This window comes from Aplidium turbinatum, chromosome 4 (assembly GCF_918807975.1).
Source record: "Aplidium turbinatum chromosome 4, kaAplTurb1.1, whole genome shotgun sequence".
NCBI classification, from domain to species: domain Eukaryota; kingdom Metazoa; phylum Chordata; class Ascidiacea; order Aplousobranchia; family Polyclinidae; genus Aplidium; species Aplidium turbinatum.
Window position 1 is genome coordinate 12,244,143 of NC_137475.1, and position 26,037 is coordinate 12,270,179.

General features: G+C 38.2%; 1 protein-coding gene across 1 annotated transcript; it reads right to left on the reverse strand.

Annotated features, from left to right (window-relative positions):
- Nucleotides 1-1,061: 1,061 nt before the first annotated feature.
- LOC145768134 (vesicle-fusing ATPase-like) lies at nt 1,062-25,587 on the reverse strand. The gene is made up of 19 exons (XM_082579607.1): nt 25,458-25,587; nt 24,471-24,570; nt 23,707-23,746; nt 18,509-18,675; nt 18,124-18,268; nt 16,166-16,271; nt 15,416-15,569; nt 15,058-15,153; nt 14,529-14,694; nt 14,338-14,412; nt 13,751-13,938; nt 13,236-13,331; nt 12,837-12,947; nt 12,012-12,191; nt 11,415-11,481; nt 9,821-9,900; nt 7,151-7,285; nt 3,188-3,357; nt 1,062-2,859 (listed from the first exon to the last, which is right to left on the reverse strand). Exons 1-19 carry the CDS (start codon nt 25,562-25,564, stop codon nt 2,850-2,852), a joined length of 2,193 nt encoding a protein of 730 aa, XP_082435733.1. The 5' UTR covers nt 25,565-25,587; the 3' UTR covers nt 1,062-2,849.
- Nucleotides 25,588-26,037: the final 450 nt, after the last annotated feature.

A 26,037-nucleotide genomic window follows, 5' to 3' on the forward strand; every position in this document is an offset into this window, starting at 1 on the left:
GGTCTAAAAATTCCAAGAATACTTGCGAATCGATGTAGCCGCTTTTAGTTGACACCACTGTGATGTCTTGCTTTGATAACCCTTCCACTATCTCATCAGAAGGTTTCTTTCCTTTCAGTATTACAAAAGGCGGCAAACATTCTCCAGAAGCACTGATTGCAGGTATAATTGTTGTAAGCGTCCCTCTTTCTCCAACTTGAATGGACTGGACTACGCGAGCTCCTTTAGTAGCAATAACTCTTCTGGCATTGTTCGGAACTGTCGATAATCCAGTCTCATCTATGTTATATATGAGCTGGGGAAAATCAATGAGATGATTTTCTTCGTAGATGTGTTTAAGCTGGTCAAAAAATGATGCAACCCGTTGCCTGTTGAAAGCGTTTGCACGAGAAATGCTTAAACCTTCCGGTGTCCTTATGCTAAGAGTGGGATGTCGTCGTTTAAAAGAAAACCACCAATCTCTGGAACACTTTTTGTTGCTTATCCAGTTGAGAGGGAGCTTTGCATTCAGTTCGTTTTTTCGATTTAATTTTACAGCATATTCGTAGGCAAGTTGAAGAAGACCATCAACTGTTAAGGGAAATCCACGGTTTTCTAGATATTGCAGCCTGCTTACAATTTGCTGTTCTTGATGTGAAGTGAACACGGTAGACCCACCTGGACATGAAACATTTGGCCTACGCATTCTATTTACTAATGTTTTTCTAGGAATTCCAAATACTCTTGCTGCTGAACTTGGCGTTTGATCGCCTGCCTTGATTGCTGATATTGCACCCTCAAGACTTTTCTTATCATATTGCTGATATTTATGCTTGGTTCTGTACGTTCTTGGCATGTCTAAACATAGATATGTTATAGAATTGCTTATACTTAAACTATAAAACTTTTGTTGAACTAATTATTATCTTCTTGCTTTCATGTTATCGCTCACTGGCAGCCTAAGCACTTATGGCTGCGTAGGGGGTGAATTGGCCATTTTTTAAAAAACGACAAAAAAGCAACGTTTTTGTTACATCCACATAAATACCGAATACTACAAACAATATCAAAACTTTTATATCGATTTGTGAGCGTACATCCAAATTGTTACCAAGATTTCAATTTTTTTATTTTTGTTGGCCAATTCACCCCCAATACTTCTTTGGTGCCAAATACCGAGTTTTCATAAACGGTGAATAAAGTACGACTGTCTTACTTTATTTTCTGTTAGAAACCAGTCTTGCTGTAAATTGTAGGAAGGCAATCCAAATTTCAATAAAAGTTACTTCTAAACGATCCTTCTTGGACAAAGTCACTCAAATTGTTACTTTTTTACCTTAACTTTCTGAAGACGTTCTAATCCCTGACAAAACACATTTATGACATGTGGTGACGTAATAATGTTGGCAACATAGTAGTCCTTGAATATGTGAACATTCAAACCGTTGCTATAATCAATCTGGATGAAACCTTTACTAGAACTTATGACATAAAAGTGGCCAAATCACCCCCTGGCCAATTCACCCCCTTCTACCCTACAATAACATCTAAACAACGTCTTAAAGCTGCAAGAAACGGATTAAACTTACAAAGTGGTGAAAAGAAAATTGGTTTCATGTAATTGCTGTGAAAAAAAAAACTGTGTGTCAATACACAAATCACGCTCAAGTGTGATCCCATACGTCAGTAAATGAATCGGAAATAGATCACAGCTATGATAGGGGGATTGTTTCAGAGGGTTTTGAAAAATACAGAAGTGAGTTCAAATGATACAAAATGAAACGCCAATCGAAAATAAGACATCGCTGTATCCCGGATCAACAAAATCCGCCATTTTAACATTTATTCAACGTTTGCAAACGTTGAATAAAATGACGACATTTGCTGTCTGAGATATCAGATAGCTGGTTCGAACCTTGTGCCTTATCAAGATTAAAAGTGATTTTTTTTAAATGAAGCAGAAATGTGAACCGCCTTTTACGATGTTTCTTTGTTGGAAATGTTTTAGATTAACAGCTGGAATCGTCTTTTAAGAAAGGCAAACAAATCACCAACTGTCTAGCACCCCTAACATGAAACAACAAAAACATATGTCACATAATTGCAAACACTTTGAGCAACAAATCTGTCTGTTCCTCCGTGTTTTTCTTTTTTCGTGGTAAGAGTCCTATCATTTAAATCACTGCAGCATGACGGGCTAGTGTACTGGTAAATGATAAAAAAATCGTACTTCTGACTTGAAATAACTAAGAAAAGTTCGTAGTGAAACTGTAGTTCTTAGCGAAACGGGCGTTAGAACTCACAACAATTGTAAGCAAGTCAACAGCACATCCACTTTGCCAAGAAGAAATAAATACACTGACGATAAATACTGTAGCTCGTAGTCTCGATTTTACACAGGGCAGAACTTGGCCTGAAAACTAGAGCGTCATTTCTACGATCTGGAGCAATAGCTCAAATCACGGTTAAGCTACAACACATAAATCTAGTCAAGTGTGTTTATAAACATTAATATGTAAAAGTAAACAGAACGTAGATTACCGAATTACAAAGAAACACAAAGCAATTTTTGACCAAAAATTCACCAAAACCACAAGTCTTAGACGCATTAGCAATCGATTAATAAAACATGGCGTACGACGGCGACACATCAACAATTTCATCCAACGTACACGTGGCAAATCAACTGCTCACAGTCTGGAATAAATACACCCAAAAATATATCATTCAATGAGGTGGTGCAATTCTAAAATTATGGCAACTTGTCGAGATGGACTATCTGGTGTCTCAATTCATTCAATGGGATGCCAAGTAGCAACAGCCGAATGAATTTGTAGCCGATGACTTGATGCTGATTGAAGCGGAGATTTTTATTTCAACCTGATAACGCAAAGCAAAGGAATTCGTTAAGAATTAAAGTTCTAAAATATTCGATGGCAAAAAAAGCCGAAGTGAAATAAAAATAAGTCGAAAATTTGGTGTCAAAATTTTTAAAAGTGGTTTCCAGCACTGCTGTCATGTCGTTAAAAAGTACTTCCAGATAAGGAAAGGTGAACTTTAACGTAATTTTTCTGACCTTGATAAAGAGCCAAAGTTTTAAAGTCAAACGAACGTAATTTTTTTGCTTTATCTTTAAACGTCAACTTTACTTCAAATTGAAATCTATCAAACTATTTTTTTGCAACTTATAGCCAAAGTTAAAACACACCCGGCTTCTTCTTCAAGCATGGTGAGAAAAGTTGGAATCCTCATCGACGGTTCCGCCTCTTCCGCTGTTCCCACCATCCGGATGAGATGCTTTATTCCTACCCACATTTGGCGTCCGCTCAGCTTCCTCTTGATGGTGGAGCGCTCATCCGCAGTGAAAGCCTTCAGTTCCTGATCACGGATGCAAAATCACAAGTGTCAATGGAAACATCTTTATTGCGTACCAACAAACGTTGTATACCAACAAACCAACTGAGTGTAAAAACCGCAGCTTTGTGATTGATATTTTTGAAGTTAAGAACCGTTAATCTTGATGATTTGGAACAGTGTTAAGCAGTGGCGTATATTCAGGGTGTTCAAGGTGTGCACTGCACACCCCAAGAAATCCAGAAAAAAAGAAAATTTCCATCGGTTGTCGATGTTCTTTACTTTCATGATATTCTAACATCTTGCTGCATGCTGATTGCTTTCTTTTCAATTGCAAAACTCGTCCCCTTCTAATTTTAATATTCCAACGTTTGAGGAGAGAGAGAGAGAGAGAGAAACCTTTTATTTTGTCTGTTGCGAGAAAAGTATACGGTACAAAATATAGACAATGCAAATAAAATAGCACCATAACTAGAATCTACAACAGACAGGAAGCAGCGAAAGACTTATTAGTCATCGAGTCAGCTGCTTCCCATGTTTTTAATGTGACAAATGTCAAACATCGGCATTACGTTGAATCCAAGATATGCGTTAAAATAGGATAAGCTTAAGTTCCGTAAAAAATGAAAACAAAAAGTTGTTTACTGCTGCGACAGTCAAGTGAATTGCTGTGATTTTATTCAAATATCAAAAAATATCATGCCCTACAAAAGTAGTAAGTTATGAGAAAAAAAACAAACAAAAAACTATGCATAAACAACAACTTCTAACTGCTAGCATAAAAGACGAAACAGAAACACTAAAAGTAGGCCTAATCATAGTATATAACTTTAAACCTTAACAAAATCAGTCAGTTTATAGGCCGACTTGAATACAGTTAATAAGATGACAGCCGTTAATAAATAGTACTTAGCACTAGTTCGTGAGTCGTAGACCTAGGTCTACGTAGTACGTAGTATCAACAATGTTCAATCCGAAAAATTTGCGATAACACTCGTCAATGTTGTGGCAATAAAAACAGTCACAGACAAAGTTTTTTCATATAATAAATTTTACATTTTTTTGTGAAAGTTTTTACACTCGTAGCCCCTACTACTTCAGAAGGTAAATCATTCCATATTTTTGGGCCTAAGAATTTCAAACTGCCTTGGCCTTTTCTTGAGCTGACACTACGTAAGTGAAAGTTATTTTTTTGAGAAGCTCTAGTGCCATGGCAATGTACTTCAGTAATTTCCTTAAAGTAAGGTTCAAAATAGCTTGGCAATAGCATATTTTTAAATTTAAAGACAAATTTAGAAATTTCTAATTGATGCAAGTTAGTGATGGGAAGTATGTCGAGATCTTGGTACAGTAGTGAAAGTTTTGCTCTTCTGTTGCTAAAGGTTATTGTGCGAATGATTCGATTTTGCATTGTCGAAATTTTCTTGAGCAGTTTTTGTGTGCTTGAACCCCAACATAAAATGCCATATTGTATTATTGATCGTGCAAGAGCATAGTACAGTGTTAACATGCTTTGTTTGTTTGTGTAGTTTCTAATTTTATAAAATATTCCAGATATTTTTGCCAATCTCCCAGATAGATCTTCAATGTGATAATTCCAACTCAGTTTGTCATCAAGAAATATGCCAAGATATTTGATGTTGTTTGTTTTTTGAATTTTTGTGTTGTTTAAGACTACATTTAGTTTTGAAGTTGACCCTCCTTTTCGTTCAAGTAACATGTAAAATGTCTTGGAGTAGTTGATACATAATTTGTTTGCATTGAACCAATCAGTGATACGCTGCATCTCAATTTCAGTGTTTTGCTGCAATTGCAAAATAGATGTTGCTGAAGTAAAAAAAACAGTGTCATCAGCAAATAGCTGAGAATCGAAAGTTGTTATAAGAGGCAAATCATTTATGTAAAGCAGAAAAAGCAATGGTCCAAGTATAGATCCTTGAGGAACACCACATGTGATATTTTCATGCTTTGATTTGAAGCCATCAGCAGAAACATATTGTTGGCGGTTGTGTAAGTAAGATTTTATAAGGCCTCCCATTAAACCTCTCAGGCCATAAAACTCCAGCTTTTTTAGAAGTATTTGGTGGTTAACGGTGTCAAACGCTTTTGCTAAATCAAGAAATAACAGGTAAACGTAATGATTTTTTTCTTTGAGTTCAATTAGTCTTTCATGAAGATTACTTAATGCTAACATAATAATGATAATACTTAATGAGGTCATTGCCTTTAATTTTTTTCGGTCATTACCTTTAAGCTGGGTGTGCACTGACAGCTTGGCGAGTGCTATTTAAAATAAACAATTAAGAAAAATGACGTCACAAGGCAGCGAAAACAGCAATGGTTTTAGGTCAGCCAGGCTGTGCACTCGCTGATTTGCACACCTTGGCGCGTCATTGGGGGAATCCCAGGCAATAGCAAGTTTTAGCTTGTTGGATTAGAGTTTGAGGTGATCAGCGCTGGAAACAACTTTTGCTAGAACTGAAGCAAAAGCAAGCTTTCTACGACGATGTAATTCAAAAATTTATTGCACAAACAAGAAGAATCGAATTATGCTATAAATGAATTTTCCTTCTGTAGTCGAGGTGTTAAACATTTTCGTTTTTACTAAGTAGTAGGCTACGGCGGATAAAAGTACAGCCGACCAACATAGCAATCAACTTTCTTTTCTTGTTTATTATCGAGTTGCTTTGCTATTGTTTTTTGTTTTAACTTTCACCTGTTTGTTTTTAATTCGCTTGTACATTTCTCAAGGTGTTGCAACCGTGCCTAATCCTTGCATGAAGTAAATCATTTCCATCTCGAGCCCGCTTTAACTTTCGCGTTTTTTCAGACTCCTGCTGTGTTATGGCAAGTAATATTGTTCGTTTTGATGGTCGGAAATAAAAAGTGAACTGAAGTATGTGACTTTAGAAATGCAACTTAATGTTTGATATTATTAAGTCTTTCATTCAATGCGCTGTCAAATAAATATCTACTTTGTATTCTTCTCCATTCCGACAACATTATTTTTGTCAGTTCTGTTCATGTTCACAATTTGTGCTGAAAATGCTCTCTGAACGCACCAAATTCAATGTTAATTTTAAAAATTTTCTGGGGGAGGCCCCCCAGACCCCCCGCTGTTGCTTTGCCGTCACTGAACACCCTGTCAAAGTGGTCACAGTACGCCACTGGTGTCAAGAGCAGCTCTAGCACGTGATGCGACAGTGTGAAAACTGGTTGATAAATCGTGTAACTCAAAGATATGCATGACGTCATTAGAATTCAGACCGTGTAGAAAGTTTGAGGAGCGCACACAAACAAACTTCGACATGTTGCATTTCAATCATGGTTGCACGTAGCAATTTTTGCCTCGCACCACTCGCACAGCGAGAATGTGTTTGTTGCACTCTCAGTCTCCATCGATCAAACAAAGACATTTCAAAGAAAAAATACGGGGAACACAAACTTCCATGAAAGATGTGGTTTATTTAATTATTGATTAATGAATTCTGTCCGAAAAAACATTTTGTTTCTGGATCTAAACCTCTTCCGCATAGAAACCTTTCTGTTGACTCGCTGCTGCGTTTAGTCTGATAACACAATCTCAGGTGTCAGCAGCATAACCAAGTGGTGAGAGCCCTGGAATAGCACTCGAAGGGACGCTGGTTCGACACCGCTCATGAGCATGCGGCGGTGTCTTTGGTAGGACACTCAAAGACATGCCTCAAGGTTGACACGAAGTTTGGCTTCCTTGCCTTCCCGTCCACTATAAATCTTCAACCACCAGGCGTACCTGGATACGACTAAAAAAACAACTCAAATATTACACAATGGTTACCTCCAATGCAGTGATCACGTGACTTTCCTTGGACAAGCAAGGAATGTGTATGTGAGCATCAAAGGACTTGTCAAGACCCATTTCCTTCAACAAGTCAGAGTTGCTCGATGTTGCAATAACCAGCAACCGGCGACCCTGTAACAACAAACAGGTCTCAAATACTTATATGGAATTTTGAAACAAAAGTGAACTTCAAAGTTGAGAAACGGGCGTTCGGTAAGGTTTAAAATTAAAAAAATCTTAAATCATTGGGGTTCTTGTGGTCACCTGTGAAGCAGATAACCGTGCATAGGTTTTCTTCAAGCACTGTCAACTTGCAATGCGGAACCTCAAAGCAACAGCATTGTTTGATTTACAACGAATGTTGCAAAAAGTGCCAATAGAAAGCACCAAGAGATTTTACTACATATTTTGTGACAAACTTAAGTGAATATAAAAACACAAGTTCAACAATCACACCTATCATAGCTTGTGTAGAAGAATGCACTGAATTATCATGAGTCATTTTTTGGAATTTCAGTCAAATATTTTACGAAACAAATAACAACTGAACTCGGTGAACACAGATGACCTCGGCTTGAATAAAGCACAGTCACGAATATTCACATGCACAGCAATGAACGGTGCGGAAATCGATATTTCCAATAGATTTGTGTACAAAGATGTGCCGAGTCATTAGGATATGCTGTTACGTGTGTTCCGATTTATAGGAATGTCACGTGAAAGATTTCCTCTTATTTGAAAAGTTGGTCATCGTAACCTTTCTTTGGTTACTCCCAACCAGTGTCTCAATGAGTTTGATTTAAATGGTTGCACCGTACGTTGCAGCTTTGGGTACAAGCACCTATCAATGAACCTACAAAAGTAAGCTTCGATCCTAGTCCTCTCAACACTTTACCGCTTCAACTACACGAAAAAGATGCATTGAATGAATTGATGATCTTCTGATCTTCTTCTTGCTTATGAGAATGAATTGATGATTACAAGCATAGTGAAAACGAGTTCTCGAAAGTTGGAGTTCATACTCTGGGAATTTCAAATTTGTGACATTAGAGTGCATCTTCTGAATTAACAAATTCCGCAAATGTGCCTGATCGCATTGTTTCAAGGTGTTGCTTTTCGTTTTTGTTTTCAAAGTGTTGGTGACAGCGGATCAGAAACTGCTGCGAAGTCAACACAAGCGAATTCCAGCAGCAACATAAAAGGAACGTGGAATATCTCCGCGCAAGGTCGGACTATACATACAAACACACATAACCTTGCTTTTTAAATATGAGTTACTGACCATACGGTTGAACGAAACAATTTTAAGTGTGAAACTTAAGTCAAGAAATTTATTCCTCAACACTTACACAGGCTACTTAGTTACAAAGAAAATCGAAGTATGCACGAAACAGCGACGCACAGTTCTCTAAAACCCGTTATGATAAATAATGCATGGATAAAAATCAATGCATCCATAAGTAGTTGTGAAAATGCGTCAAGTGAAAATAATAATCCAGCGCTAAGACATTAACGCCCACCGATCGTGGTAGTGAACAGAAAAATAATTCCTATGCAAGTATGCAATAGAGTAACGCAAAACTGATAACAGCAGGAATAGTAACATATTATTCGTCAGATGCCACTTGCACTAATTTGACAGTTATCAACAAAGAAAGTTTAGATAGAGAGGTCCGGAGAAATTCAAAGAAAGCGATTTGAACACCAACGGGTTTAGGTATTAAGCAATGGCATTGGTCAACTTCAACTGCAAGATACTCATTCAACAAAAATGAAAGCAAATTCCTTCACAGAGCAATCAACTAACTCTTTCCACGCGGACGCGATGCATCAGATGAAGTCGAATAAAATAAGAATTTCTGCAGTTTGCTAGCTATAAACGTCCAGACAGCAAAATCTATCACTTTTATATTGATTCAATATCTGCAGACGTTGAATCAATGTAAAAATAACGAATTTTGCTCTCTAGAACGTAAGGTGGGTGTAACTGTGTACAGTAATTACTGGCTCGCTAAATGTTGGCTCCTCGGCCACTTAAAAAGTGCAAGCGACTGAAGACCAGCGAATTTTCACCCTCGCCATGTCGATATAGCGTTATAAGCTTGCATAGAACTCGCTATTCTATCAATAATTCAATATACTTGGAGCTTAAGCAAGACCAGGTACTGGTAAGCTTCTAAAGCCATGCTTGTCAGCATCAGCCTGAAGAACGCTTGACCGTAATGGAGATGCAATTGACAAAATGTAGTTTTCATGTAGGTAATACAGAAAAGAATAAACGATGCTACTGCTGGCATGTGATTGTCTCGAAAGATATTGGACCCATACTATCTCTCACTAAGACAAACCCAGCCGAAACGCAACGTGACGACCAAACATCAAAATCGCGCTCTCGGACTAGATGGCTTAGACCGAACGAGAGCAGACCAGACAAGAGCTTTGAAGCAGAGGGTGTCAGAACAAAGCTGACAGTAGTGGAAAGCTGTCCACAGTGTCCAACTGTCCAGCTTTCGAGTAAAATGCAGACAAAGTGTGCGCCGCATCAAAAGAACTAAAATGTCCAGGAGCTTGAGCTAATGCTCTAACACTAAGCGGCAAACATTTCACCGATGCATTAAAATAAAAATCACGATTTTTAAAGCTATGTCACGTGAAGATAAGTCTTACCAAGGGAGGGAGGTTCTTGCACAAGACCATCAATGCTTGAGCGACGGTGTTAGAAAAACGTGGCCCGATAGGATTGTAATCTAAACAGAAAAATGTTTCCAGTTAGCAACGCTATCCTTGCCAATCGGATGCATTGAACACATGTGATTCAATGTTTAGAGCAGGGGTTCTTAAACTTTTTGAGCCGCGCCCCCCTTTGACGTGCCATCCAAACTTGCGCCCCACCAAACTACAAAATTAGAAAACATTAAAGTGTAATGACTACAGGAATTTATATTTAGCTTTCATCAATGTGAGGGATGTAATTGTTTTTCGGAAACCAAAAGTTTAATTCGAGGCTTTGTAGCTGATAATGCCTCAGATCGGCTTCACAATCAATAAGTTTGTTTCGAAGTTTTGTTTTTATGTTCAAAAGTGTAGAAAAGCCACTTTCGTACAGATAAGTGGACGAAAACGGAAGAAGTGTGCGTATTGCCACGCTACCCACTCCCTTGTATATGCGCAAATATTTAACCCAAAAATCAGTTAGTGGCATTGCTTCATAATCGTCTTTTGCAGTGGAGTTACACTTTATTTCCAAGAATTCCTCTTGCAAACCATCGGGAAGAATGTCTTCGTTAACACGAAAGGGATCTCTTGTCATCTTCCATTCTGGAAGTCGGTGTCACCCAAGTCTGGGAAATAGCGTTCGAATTCTTGTTTTAAAAGCTGAAGGTGAGCCTCCACTTCAGCCTTAAGCTCACCTTCCAGTTCAAGTTGCTTTTTGTCAAGTGCAGTATCTAGGTTGGGAAATGAAGCTGCATTTCCCATTTGTATTCGGCGGTGCCACAACCCCAGCTTTGCCACAAATGCTCGAATGGAATCATAGCTATTAATCAGGTTAGTATTTCTGCCCTGCAAGAGCAGATTTAAGTTATCGAGGGCCTCGAAAATGTCCACGAGGTAGGCTATGCCAACTCCAGCTGAAACTTCTCTGATGAAAATGGCAGAAGGAGGTCTTGCTTCCCATGAGCTTCCAAAAATAGCATCAGTTCATCTCTCATTTCATACACGCGGGCTAACATATTACCTTTCGATAACCAACGAACAGATGTATGGAAGAGGAGAGTCTCATGATTCGAATCCATGTCCTTGCACAGCTTGGTAAACAGTCTCGTATTGACAGCACTGGTTTTGACGAAATTGACGGCTCGTATGATTACTGTAAGCTCTGGTAAGACTACAACCATGGCAAGACTACAACCTACCGGCACTGGACTAAATTAAACTAGTTCATTACGACCCCAAAATTTCATTACGCGACGTTTAGTCACATAGTTTGACATTGCTCGCGCCCCCCTTGTGAACCTTTCGCGCCCCCCAAGGGGGGCGCGCCCCCCAGTTTAAGAACCGCTGGTTTAGAGAATAATAAATTCTTTTTTAAAAGAATTACAATTGCAGAAAGGAACATCACGGTGTGACAATCTACATTGTCAAATGGCTGTCACATCCAGCAAAGACACCCTTTTTTGTCGTCTGTGCAAATAAACCTAACCGAGTTTTAAAAGAATCGGAAACAAATTTCGAAACAACTGCGAGTTTACAACCGGCTCACCTATCATCCTTTCAATGTCATCAACGACAACGCAGCTGAGTTGGGACTTGTACGAGTGATCGAAAACCTGGTGAAATAATGCAAAACGTTATGCTTATCACTTTCCAAAGAGTCGTTCAAAGTACCCAGGTAGCAAATCGGTCGTTTTTTACATTGTGCGCAACGACTGATTTGCTGTCTGGGTAGTAAGATGGATTGCAGAAATACTAGAATCAAGAAAGTCTTCTTTTATGCGGGGCAGATTTTTTCGACATTCAAAGCAGGTGGTGAAAAGCCAGGTGAGCATACTTTCTTCTTATTCGGGTGCTGTGATACCTGGTCACCGTTGGATGTCTTAAAGAATGCACTTCAGAATGCCATAAAAAGCAGTTTATTTCTCCGCTCCACATTTGCAGCCCGTGGTCAAACTTCATCAGTACAAACTGGAGTAAATGTAATGATGAGTTTTCAATAAGGAAACGAAACAAAACAATCTCTGAGGTCTTAACATTCTCAGCCCGTGGTTAAAGTTCATCAGTACACACCGAAGTGGATGTGATGATGAGTTTTCAATAAGAAAACTTTAAAAACGAAACAAAACAATCTCTGAGGTCATACCTTGCTGAGGTGTTGACACTTGGCGGCCTCGGAGAAGCCAACCAGTTCACCAGGAGAGCAGATCTTAAGGAATGGAAAGTCAGAATTGCAAGCGATCTTTGTGGCAAGAGCAGTTTTGCCGCTTCCCACCCCGCCAGTAAGGAGAACGCTCACCAGGGGAGTCTTGTCGCTGTTGCGAACCTGGATACAAGTTACAAATAATATGTTTGATGCAGTAAGTACCAAGGTGCTTTTTCACCATTCTAATGAACATAATGTATGAATCCATTGTGAGGCTGACATAAGTGCACAGTACAGACTAACGCTCGTTCGGTAATGTTTAAAAATAAACAAGATTTAGAAAAGATAAGGCAAACTCTGTGGAGGACTGTAAGCTACACGCACTGCTGATGGAGCCTTGTCCTAGTCGTATAAACGCATTGAAAACGTGGATGACGCCGTACCACAGTAAACTGTTTCGAGAAAGTCGGTTGCTGAGAAACAGTATGTTTGTCAAACCCAAGTTTTTCTGCCGTCTGATGAGAATTGCTAGTCATGCAAATAACCCCGGCAAGCTAGCAAACTTGCTAGGAAAGATATGGCTGCTTACTTTACTAATAATAATTTTAAATAACCTGAAAAGTTAATGTTACGGTAGTCCTTCAATAGCCTATCCGTAGAGCAATAACTATGCCTGCGCAAATTAAAACCCTTGTCAATGATGTGCAATTGTCCATAAAACAATCAACAAGGTACTTTATTCAAATAAAAACAGTTCCAACACAGTTAAAAAAGCTCCACACTTTCAACATAACAAAGACTGATGATATGACTATCAGCAAGTACCTGGTTAACAAGTAGCTCTCCACTGTCAAGCGCAGACTGCACACCCTCCCCCCACATGATGATCCCATTCCTCATGAACCTCTCCACATCTTCTTCTTTAGCACCGTAAGCCTACACATGGGTTAGATGTGAAGATAAAATGATGATTCGTCAATTTCGTAGCAACAAATCAAATCCAAAAAAGAACAGGAAGCGTATTTAGTAATTTACCACGTATTTGATAAAAAATATCAACACTCTAAATTTACTGCATTGTTTGTACAACTAATCAAGGCAAAATTTTCACTACAATCGCAGCAAGGAAAACGCGAAAAATAGAAAGAGATTCTCGCAGTAAAATCGGATAATCCTTTTTTTCCGTATTCAAAACCAAGAAAGCATCTCAATCATGCAACTCACAGGTTTGATGTCATTCTCCAAACTAGCCATGAAGTCTCTACGGCAAACTTGTAGCTCATCGATCGTGTCAAGGTCAACCTCTACCTTGCTTCCAGCCTGGAGTGGAATTGATTAGTTGGTTTGCACCAATAGAAATGCACCATCGCAACGTATGTTGCATGTAAATATAGATAAAAGCTATGCTACAGGAACTTCTTAAAAATATTCCCATTCTAGGGCTAATTACAGATTTGACAGTTGGTAAAAACGAACACGTGTTTGCGTATAATTGTTGTTAGTTTAAACGATTGTAACTTCGCAACACAGTTTTATTGGAAACAACTTTAACAAGGCAAATGCTACTTGTGATTGAAATAGATTAAGGCAGTTCTGCAAAAGAGCGTCACATATGCAAAACTCTATAATAAAGGAATACTATTCAATCATCAACATACAATATACGTGAAAGTAGGTATCACGTCGTTACCCAGACAGTCAACCAATCCTTTTTTATTACATTAATTCAACTTCTGTACCTTTGTGTGTCTGACGAAAGCACATGACTGTGCGGCTCCTACAAGCCCGGCTAACTCGGCACCACTGAAGTTTTTAGTTAAAGTGGCGATTTCTTGAAGTTCGACGTCAGTGGCAAGCATCCGGGACTGCTTCATTTTTTCGGTGTGAATGTTGAGAATTTCGAGTCTTCCTCCTTCATCAGGAAGACCTGAAGCGCAAAAGCAACGTACACAGTGTTAGTACTTCTTTGATAAAAAAATTACACCAACTTGAGGCTGCTGTCTGTTGAGTTTCTGTAGAAAGTCGTAAATATCTACATTTATTGTGAAGAAAGCTTGGTTATCCGAGAAAGCAAATCGCAGTAATTTGATCGAAAAATTATTCAAAAGAGTAACTTTGTTTATTACGTAGTTCCTCTGCAATATCGAACATGAGACGAAAATGCGCATTTTTTTAATCTAAGTGTATCACTCCACACTACAAAATCATTTCAACAAGTACAATTACTTTATGCACAGTACATTCGATGTTGCCATACGCTGATCTCACAAAAAAAGTATTTTTTTTTTAGTAAAGCAGTAGTATGAACAAAGCAGTATGAACAAACCTATCTCTTTCTTTACTTCCAGACGGCCAGGTCTGAGCAGGGCATCGTCAATCAGGTCCGGTCTGTTGGTCATTCCTGGACAAAATGAATTTAACTTAAAACTTCGAAAGTAAAACAGGATACCTCACGGATGACACACAACTTACTAGACAGTTTTTTTCTCAAAAAGACCTAAACACGTCGCCACTCACCGATAACTAAAATATTATTCAATGGTTCGACGCCGTCGATCTTTGAGAGAAGTTGATTGACAACGGTGTCATGTACCCCCGATGCCCCGGCTACGCTGCCACGTTGCTTGCAGATGGCATCGATTTCATCAAAAATGATTATGTGCAGTCCGCTGTTCGCACCAAGCTTTGGAAAGAAAACAATTATGGCACAAATTATGTGATTGGAAACTTATTTCAATCGAGTTTTAGCATAATGTTACATTATAGCAATAATGGGGTTTATAAAAAAAATCAAATCTAAAATATATAGGTCTCTTGTTCAAACATTTAGTGTGTACAAGTGCTTGAGTAATTAACAAAGACTCTGCCAAAGCAGACCAACATTTCTATCTAATTTTGTAGAAAAAGTCTAAGTGTTACTACGAGGCTTTAGAAATTACTTTTGCTGCATTCATCTTGTTTTATAACTGACCGACCATGACGGTTCGGGATGAAGACCACATCTCTTGAAACTACAATAAAAAAACTGATCAACAAGAAAGCAAACCTTCTTCTGTTCCTCCTCAGCTGGCTCGAACAGCTTTCTAATGTTGGATTCCGACTCGCCGACGTATTTGTTCAGGATTTCTGGTCCATTCACAATCTTAGTGATAAATCGCAAGTTAGAAGTTAGTCAGAAGTTAGTTAGAAGTTAGAAAATGTTGAAGTTTGTCCAACATACGTTGCTTTGACCAAATAAACATTGTAAATTTTGAGTCTTCAACTGCAATGAACAAGAATATTGCTGATGTTACTGTTTAGATTGCAAGCCAACGAGATATAAACTACATGAATAAAAACAAAACATATGTAACCGAACGTCAGATCAATTAAGACTTTCTAATGGAGAGCTAAAAACTAGGTACCTGTGGCTCTCTTGCGCTTAACATCTTTCCTATCTGACGAGCCATCAGCGTCTTACCGCAACCAGGGGGTCCGTGTAGCAGTATTCCCTTGACATGCTTTGCGCCCATGCGTTCAATCACGTCTGGCGGCAAAACACGAGACGCAAATGCCCTCCTAAAGTTGAAAAAAATGTGTCGCCTAGTGGCATTTACAGTACCTTATTACTGCATGTTTTTTAAAACCTTCTGTAAATCAAACCAAAAGATAACGGAAATGTTAAAGACTTATATGTTAACAAAGTAGCACCTATACTTGCTTTTGCTTTTATTGCGAAATAATCGCAATTCACAAGGTAGGTTGTTATTTCTGATTGAAGGCCTCCTTGAAGCCTGAACTCTCAGGCTGACATCATTTGACAGGTGTTGGCTCGTAAGGATCGATATCTTAAGATTTCGCATCCGATGAGCTTTTTAAAAAACGAGATGGAATAACAAGGAGCAGCCTACTTTCATTCCAAGTCAAACTGGTGATCTACACTACTCTGAAATTATCGTATTGCTGTGTCATTAAATCGTACATGTAGAATGTAGATGTGTCAATCGTTGAGGCAAAACATTTGTCTAAGCAAAGTTATATCTCTTCGCCCAACCTTTACTAGCATCTAATTAGACATGAAAAAGCCGGTGTTAGCTTATATATAGTATAATATAATGTTAGCTAACAAATCACACACAATGCAAGGATTCTTGCCAATCAGTGGCATAGCATACCTAAATATTTCTTTGAATTCTTCATCAAGACCCCCAATACCGAGCTTTTGAAAATCGAAATCAGGATTGATTATGTTCGATCTGGCCTTCTTGCTGCGACACTTTCCTGCATTCACACACATATACAAAAAGCTTTTTAAAAAAACCTCAACCGTTTTTCTTATTGGTACCACTCTGAAATCACAAACAACCGCTCGCACTCCCTTCTGCGAAGTAATAATCATGTATCATACAATCTAGAATGTGGACAAAAACCTGTTAAATAAGTCATAGCTTTATACGCCGCTAATAAATATCGCAGTCCTAATGATGCAACAGCCACGGACAGCCTAAAAACAGGTCTCACACACTTGTACAAGCATACCTGAATTATAGTTAGACAATCGCCCTGCAGTCAGGGCATGCTGCAGAACAGGGGTGGGTAAACTACGGCCCGCGGGCCGCATGCGGCCCGCAAGACCATTTTATGCGGCCCGCCGGCACTTGCAGAAACTCATCACTTATTGTTTTAATTAAACAGGTTACATGACAAACTATTATTCCCTTTACGAGGTGTTTTTCTCTTCACTTTCAGTGCGTAAAAACACACACACGTCAGTTTGAGTGCGTAAACACACACAAGCATTCAATGTGATTTTAGTACCAACATAGTTGATGAAGAGTGGAGGTTGGACTTTAGGTTTGTCATTGATATCATGGAAAAGTTGAACGAATTGAATGTAAAACTTCAGGGCAATGGTTTATTTGCACACGAGATGTACGTCCACGTTAAATCATTCCAAATGAAGCTGTCATTGTTCCTCAGACAAGCTGGTAACAACAGGTTTTGTCACTTTCCTTTGCTGCAAGAAGCAAACATTTCTGGTTAACTTGCAGCAAAGTATAAAGTTCAGTTGGATACCTTGGCTATCGAATTCGACAGAAGGTTCCAAGACTTAAAGAACCTGGAACCGCAGTTTAATATGCTCAGCTCTCCATTCACTACAGAAGTTTATTCGGCTCCTGAGGATTTACAGCTGGAACTGCTGGACTTGCAAGCAAATAATGACTTGAAAGAGAAGTTAAGTCAGATTCACTGCCTGACTTTTACAAGTCATTGTCTGACGATTTGTTTCCAAACTTAAAACCTTTGCTGCTAAGTTTTTGACACTGTTTGGATCCACATACATATGCGAACAAGCATTTTCTTGTTTAAAAATAAACAAGTCGAAGAACAGGTCTTTGCTGGCAGACACCAACTTGCATGGTGTTATGAGGATATCTACCAGCAAACTTGCTCCCAATTTGCAGAAGATTGTGAAAAACTGTGAACAGTTGCACAAGTCTCATTAACTTTTGTGATGATGTTATGGTGTTATGAGGATATCTACCAGCAAACTTGCTCCCAATTTGCAGAAGATTGTGAAAAACTGTGAACAGTTGCACAAGTCTCATTAACTTTTGTGATGATGATTGCATAGCTTTAAACGTAACTGAGTGTGAAATACAAAAATTGTGTTTAATATGTATATGCGTTTATTTACACACCGGGTAAATTTTCCTACTTTGTAATGAGAGTGTGCGGCCCCCCGGCTGCAACATTTTTTTAAATGTGGCCCTCAGTACAAAAAGTTTGCCCACCCCTGCTGCAGAAGGTGTCACAAGGAAAGTGTCACAATACAAGCCAAAACCCGACTAAATTCTCATATTCACGTCACTCCGAATAAAATCGTATAAATTTCACACAAAAAACGAATGAATCAACTCAAGGACAACAACAATACAACTCAAGGACAACATATGATACAAAGCAAAATAAAACGTTTTAAAAGTTTAAGCTGGAAACAAGTTCACCAAATGCAGACTAAAGCACAGCAGTTAGTGAAACTTATCTTCAGGAGATGGTCAATTTCTTTCGTAGTGAAAACACGATTGACTTCACATATATGACAAAAACTGAAGAAAATTTACATATTTACCTGACAAGGCAATAGAAGATTCTGGGCCTTCTTCAAAGATAATTTTGGTCGTATCTTGGCATTTGGCGACTTTCAGTCTGCTCCCAGCTGCTGATATCGATTTCACAGTAAATAGAAGATGGACAGAATTTTCGAGTTGTAAAAACTGCACAATAATAGAAAGCTCAATATTCATACGGATTCGGAGAAACGTTATGACTGCCCTGCACCAGATTTTAAGAAAACCAACCACTTTGCGCTGCACATGTAGACTACTTATTGTTGTCTATGGGTCTTATTAAGTAAAACAATTGTGTAGTGAGTCAAAGCAACAAAGTTAAGTTCCTTCCAACTGTTCCTACAAAAAGAAGTCTATTCTTTGTGTTTTTTTGCTGTAATAAATTACCTGTTGTGTTTCCATCAAGCAAAGTCCATATCGTTTAAAGTCAAATAAAAAACGTTTTGCCATGTTCTCAGTGTCAAATGATGAATGGCTGTTTGATTGCTGAGATCGAAAAAAGTCAACAACCATAACTATTTCTTCGGCATCTCGTTCAGCCACGAATGTAGAAACTGTAGAAAGAAATTAAAAAATGAAATACCGTCCGCCTTCTTTTGGGTCATTGGGGCTAAAGGTATATCTTTGTACCATCCAAGCAGGGCTGCAATTTTTGCCTTTTTCGGTGACGAGGTCACTCGACACGCGCCATCACTATTCGACAAACGCCGTGCCTTACGGGAAAAAAAAACGAAAAAAAGAGGAAAATAAAAAGGAAAAAAAAAACTGAGAGGGGACTAAACATCGTCAGGTCGAGGAACAATCGGGGGGGGGGGGGCATCACGTGATGCTATCATAAGAGTGCTGACTTACGTAAACTTTCCTTCGCCAGGTAGGCCTACTTCAAAGCAAGGTCTAAAAGCGACGCTTCACACGAGAAACTCCCAAGGCGTCAGCGCCGCCATTTTGAACACTGCGGGAGAATGCTTTGATCGAAGTTCCAACGCCTGGCATCAAACATTTCGCAACACACGTTTCGTGCTATTCGACACAACGGGTTTCTTTTATAGATGAAATAACCTAGGCTACGTTGAGTTGTCAACGTCTATGCCAGTTTATATTTCGCCGTTTGAACTAATTAACAATATTGCTCTGGTAAAATGACTGTTATGATACTTGCTATGAAAGTTTTTCACATGTAGAAAACAGACTGGTTTCCGACCAAACGTTCAGAAATACAGATGAAAAAAGCCGCTATTTTTATGGAAAGGGACATTTTGAACACTGCGGGAAAATGCTTGGATCGAAGTTCTAACGCCTGGCATCAAATATTTCGCCACACACGTTTCGTGCTTTTCGACACAACGGGTTTCTAACTTTCTTCGAAGTAGGCTACTTTTACTTGTCAACGTCTATGCAAGTTTGTATTTATGTCTGACTTATGCACTTGTTGTTCCAAGAATGGAGAATTTTTTTGCAATGTGAATAAAGAATAGTAGACAGATAAACACGGTTGCACCTTGCAACTCGACTTCCTTCCACTAAAAGCAGGCCCGTAGCCAGCCGGGGGGCAGGGGGGCCTCGCCCCCCCTGAAAAAAATTTCGCCCCCCCCTGGCAAAATCCCAACATTCTTGAGCAACAGCTGCAATTATAATGATTTTGCCCATTTTCGCGTTGCAGAGCTCCAACTGGCCCAATTAACTACAATTGTTTTGTTTAGTTAACAGCTATGATGATTAAACAATTTCGCCCCCCCCCCCCCCCCTTAACTCCTCCTTTGGCAACCTCAACAGGTTCAATTCAACCAAGGCCGACACGTGTTAGGTTGGTAAAAAAATTGTCAGAAACTGTGTAAAATAAAAATGTTTTGGGAAAGAATGATAACCTAACAAAGAGGGAATGGATTTCCAGCAGGCCTACAAACCGGTACAAATTAGGCTATACTTAATTCTTACCATTCTTAAATACTTACCATACTTAATTCATACTTAATTCATACCCATTACTTACCATACTTAATTCTAAGGGTCAGTGATAACCAATTTGTGCAGTGATAAACCAAATTTGTGCAGTTAAGCAGTGTTTATTTTTTTTCTTCAATCCAATCAGTGTAAATAAATTTTGTTTCTAGTTTTCTGATCTGTGAAGTGTACAACCTTGCAGCAGATATTGCTACATTTGAATGTAGCACTGCCGTTTGTGAGTGTGGATTCTCAGTGTTAACAAGGGCTGACGCTCCCACTAGACGGAGCATGTTACAACCAAGACAGGCAAACTTAGTGCTTATGGCCTTTGAACACTCTGTATCGAAATCTATCGATTTAGACTTGTTTGTGAGACGGCTTGCATCCAAACATCCGCGACTGCAATTGCAATAGACTAGCTCACGATTGTATAGGCGGAATGTAGCCTAATCATATATATCAAAATCCTCGGCACTAGCTTCTTCGAGCCAGTTAAAGTTTTTGCTCGTAACAAGTACCGCTATTTATACAACAAGTCAACAATTGTTTTGTCATGTTGGTCATTGTAATATGGTTGCCGTGATAAAAGACCAGTGTTGGTCTTAACCAGTGGCGTAGCCAAAGGGGGGGGGGGGTTACAACCCCCCCCCTTTGGCACGCGTGTGACGTCACGATATTGGAAAATGATGCTTTCAGTCTCTTTATGCTTGAGCATGATGCTTTCAGTCTAAAAAAAATTGCCTAATTTTAAACAAAACTGCATTAAAAGAGCGAGTTGTGCCAATACCAAACATTCAAACATCTCAGCCAGGAATTAGCAACAAGAAAACATAGAGACTTAGCTTTATTTCCGAAAAATGCTGAAGAAAACATGATCTTATCCTTTTGCTATGCCACCTGACAGCACCATTTTACAGGAATATTCATACCCATATTTTTGTTGAAAATGCTCTCAGAATGTTTACTGGGGGAGGCCCCCCAGACCCCCCGTCGCTGGGTGTCGTCTTAGGCGAAAACGCCGTCGGGCTTCGCCCGCCGGTCGTCAAAACCTCTCCTTTCAAAATTCCTGGCTACGCTACTGGTCTTAACACTAAACTGACATATTGCAATTTTTGTGGATACCGGTGTTTAAGAGGTTAAAATGCCAAAATCATTCAAATTTTTTCGGCCCCCCCCTTGCTCTACGGTCTGGCTACGGCCCTGACTAAAAGGGTTTTTGTGATTACGTAATGGGCGATTTTGCACTTGCATTCACAAAAGCACACAACCCAGCTAGCAAAACCTGTCGTTTTTACATTGATTCAACGTCTGCAGACGTTGAATCGAAAAAAAGAGAAGCGAAAAATATACTAGAGTAGTCTATCACGACCGCACTGTTTGATTTGTTGTGATGTAATAATACCAAAAGTAGCGATACGCACGCTGTTACGTTAATTCACCTTAAATAACTCAGAGGGGAAAGTAAGTTAATTTTGAGTTAACTTTAAAGTAAGTTAACAGCACAAATCGATTTAAATTTCCTGGAGGGTTATATTGCGTAGGCTACCCAGACAGCAAGAATCATCATTTTACATTGATTCAACGTCTACAAACGTGAAGTCAATGAAAAAATAACGAATTTTAATGCCTGCGTATCAATGACCAAAAAGAAATTTAAGTTTGTTTTACATTAATTCGACATCTAGCGACGTTGAATTATCATAAAATAACGTTAATTGTTCAACCAGGTACCGGTAACAAATTAATAGCTCACTGCGAGATGATTGCCTCGATTTACGTTTACACTGACATAATTTCGGCACAATTGGGATACTGCGAGCAAACACGAGTCTGTTTGATAAAAAACTAGCTGTCAGAATCGGAATTATCAGATGCTGTATCGGAGGATGAGGTTGTCGCGTCGTCTATAGAATACTTGAAGACGCAAAACTGCCCGTTCATGAACGCGCGATGTCATATGATCGGAAGCATGACTTTACTGCCAAAGAACCATTTATCGAATTTCGTACTACTTTTTTAACTTGACCCCGTAGCTTTTCTAATTCCGATTTGTTTCCGTCATAAAATTCTTTACAAATTTTGAAAAATACCACACTAACTTTTCCTTCTGTTTGATAATCTATAGCAGGTAAAATTCTACTTTTTAACTGTATCTTCTTTCACCATGATTTATATTCGCAACGACACCGGTAAACAATAAGCATTCGATGAAAAAATAACTTTTGCGTAACAATAAGCCGGTATTTATAAGGTTGCAAACTTTTTACAGTTCACAAGAGCATTGTCAGCGCATAAAATAGCTTGCGTGATGCTCTGGGCTACCGCCGTGTGACACGCGACGAAGAAACGCATAAAATTTCATTTGATTAAACATTAAAGCATACGGCAATTGCCGCCCTAATCCAAGGTTTGTTGATTTGGCGACGGCAATGTTTTTGCCGTCGTCGATACAAGCTAATTTCGAGGGCTGTATACATGTCCGGCAGGTACATAACTTAGCGCTTGATACTCCTTTGCAATCACTCAACCAGCGTGCGATTAAAAACTTAAGTACACAACTTGTGGCCACACAACTTGTGCGGTAACTCGCGGCCAAACGCTTATAATCTGACTCTTGTGACGTCATATTACTATTCGACAAACAAACGCAGAATTTTTGGTCGTTCGACAAGAAAGAAAAAATCGCAGCCCTGCATCCAAGAACAGCTATTGATGTTTGATTTTTCAAATCAAAGATTTAGCTTTCATCAATAAAAGCTGCTGTATTAGCTAATTGTTATCATGTTCTGCACATACAGAAAAGATCATCCAACAAAAACATGGGAAACATGCTACTTTGAAACAGCCATTCATATGTATTTACTATGAACACCGAACGGTGATTTACACAAGAATCCAGCAAAACGTTATCACTGTTGGATTGCTTATACAATGTAAATACTACAGCCATGTTACAACAGAAAGGAGATATAGGTGGGTGAAAGACGTATTTATAAGCTGTTGTACAAGACTTATTCTACAAATAAGTTCTTATTAAGCAGACAAAACTCAGTAACAACATGACAAGCCTATTAAATGTGAGCCCCATACTTGATCCAAGCATCGGGAGATAAGATAAGGTTCTCATTATACTAAGCCTTTGGCACAAATGAGAATAGGGAACTAATTCTTCATTAAATATGAAATGTTAAAAAACATATATATATATATACACATACAGTATATATTATGCACTACAGTAAACAACCCAAGCATTTTGAGTCTAATCTAATACTGTATGCTCACTAGCATTTCGTATTTAATGTAAAATTACTTTATATCAGTACCCTGACACGAGCTAGTCTTATAGACTAAAACGTTTGCTATTTTTGTTTCTTTTGTAATGTTAAACGCCATGTTAGTGCTGAGTTTCGTATGCTTATGGTAAAGAAGATAACAATTAACAACTCTACTCAAATTGTACATATCAAAAAATAGCTTTCACTCATGAAAAGACCAACAGAATCTATTTATGTGTATTGTATGCGGATTACAGGAATTGATGTCAATACAGTAGGCTATACATTCCCATTGACCCAAAACATTCATACAACATGCACTACAGATTATTAATTGCACATAAATAATTGAAAAATTCTCACCATCTACTTTTTGACCAATTCCCAAATAGGCCCATTTTCTCTAATTATAAAAAACAAATATACAGTAAATGAAGTGCCTATTTTAAATACCTCCACAACAAATACACTACAGAGAAGTGAAATTTTAAACTGTGTAACTGTAAAACGAAAATTTCAACTTATATCACAGAAATTAATATTGTTTTAGCTTCATGGAAAATGAATGTATCATGCTATAATTTTGTAATGGATATCGCAGTTTGCTACTATTTGAAAAAATCCCAATTCGGAGACAGCCTTTTTTGGAGACTTCAATGCATTTTTTGAAGTACTCACAGCGGTATATATACTAACTATTTATTCAAAGAAACTAGCTTATAATAGAGGTTAATCAAATAGTCTCAGTAAAATTTTTTTAACTAAAATTGCTAGATATCACTAGAGCCTATACCTGCAAGATATCAGGTAATTTACATCTACCTTACAGAAACAATAACTTTCTCGTTTGCAAGGGTATCGGCAAGTAAACACAAAAAACTGTCAACCCAAATGACCACAACAAATTCTCTAAATAACCAGAAGCCGTCACTGGATTTAAGAGTCACCTAATTGGTTTTCTCAAAAAAAGGTGTCTCCAAATTGGGATTGCTCCAAAAGGAATTCTCCGAAATGGGCCATTCTGTGGTTATAGTATTCAATTTGAAGCACAGGGATGTTTAAATACCATGTTTTGAATTATTGCAAATTCTTATGTGATATATGATACTTCATTAACATTTCTTCACCTGGATCATTGAAAACCCAATGCAAGACTTGTCCACTCGAGCATCAGCATAGGAAGTGAATATGAACTGTTCATTTCTACCATTTTCCACAACAAGATATCTGAAAACAAAGACAACACCCTGTCACACTGAAAGCAACAACTCTTCGATTGCACAAAGGAGATAGGCTAAGCATCCTCGGGTTAAGCTTTGCAAATGTTTCTTGTGAAGCTGTAGTTGCAATTGTTTTAGTTCTAGGATTAGATATGGCCTATCTCCAAACAAAAAATTAATTTATTGGTGTGTGAACTTCAGTGCAAAAATGCATTTAAATTATAAAACAGATAAATCTATACCATAGTTTTCAAATGTTTTTCAAGAACATTTTAGTTGTCAAAGTCAAAATAGGAGAAAAATTTACAAGACTTGAAACCACTACATAAAAAGTTAGAGCTATTGAATGTGAGTTAGAGCTAACAATTAAATGATTGATAATTTCATGGCAGGAGCCAGAAGCCAATGCTAAAAGAAGTTTTCCGACCTGGACTAGCCTAGTCCTAGTCCAGATAATACCCAAAATTTCTTATTTCCTGTTTCACAATGTACTTCAGGATTTAATGATCAAAGCTCATGGATGCCTTGATGATGACACCTCCAGTGAATTTGGTGAAGGTGTACAAGCATAAGCTTCAGTTGTGCCATTGCAGAAGCAGAGCTTATGACTCAACAAACATAAGTGTACCATAGTACCATACCGTAGGCCTGATGTTTTGGAGTTTTACTTGCAACAGACAGTTCAACATTGCTGGTTGCCCCAGAACTAATTTCCACTGAGTATATTTCTCAGAGCAGAAATCATGAATATCAAAACTACCACAGACCAATAGCCTATCAAATTCATACAAACACATAAATAAATTGGTAAAAAAAACATCCTTTGAATAAAAGCACCAAGTGTAAGTACATTGACACGCACAATATTTTTCATTCAGTTTAGCAATATCTTACCTTAAACGATTTATATCTGCAGGATTTAAAATGACACAGTTTGTCATGGAAAGTTCATTGTCAGGGCATTTTACGACTGTAAATTGATTTCCAAATTTACCAGTCATCTTGGTAATGCAATTGAGCAAATTTAATAATGATAAATTTACTGATATGTTGTATCATTTGCACCCATTATAAAGAAAATCCTGTGAGAATAAGACATTTAAAATTAGACAAAGCAGTGCTTCTCAAATTGTGCTTAATGTGCATACCCATGAATTGGTGCATCATTAGAAATTTGTAGGGAAGTCAATAGTTTAATAGAACAACTAAACTAAGTATAATAGAGTAACTAGTAACTACATACGGTAGGCTACTGTATTTAACATTACAAAGTTTTGGAGTTTAGTTCAATGTAATTTGGTAAAGTCTGACAAAAAATCAAACTGGTATGTTAAATGCCATCACTTTAGAATAATTTAAATAGTGATGCAACAACCTTCAACCATTTTTTTTTTCAACTCCAGCTTTGGGCCGAGTTGATAGTGGCTCTGACTCGAAAGACTACCGTATGTAGGCTACAAGCTATGCGTGTATG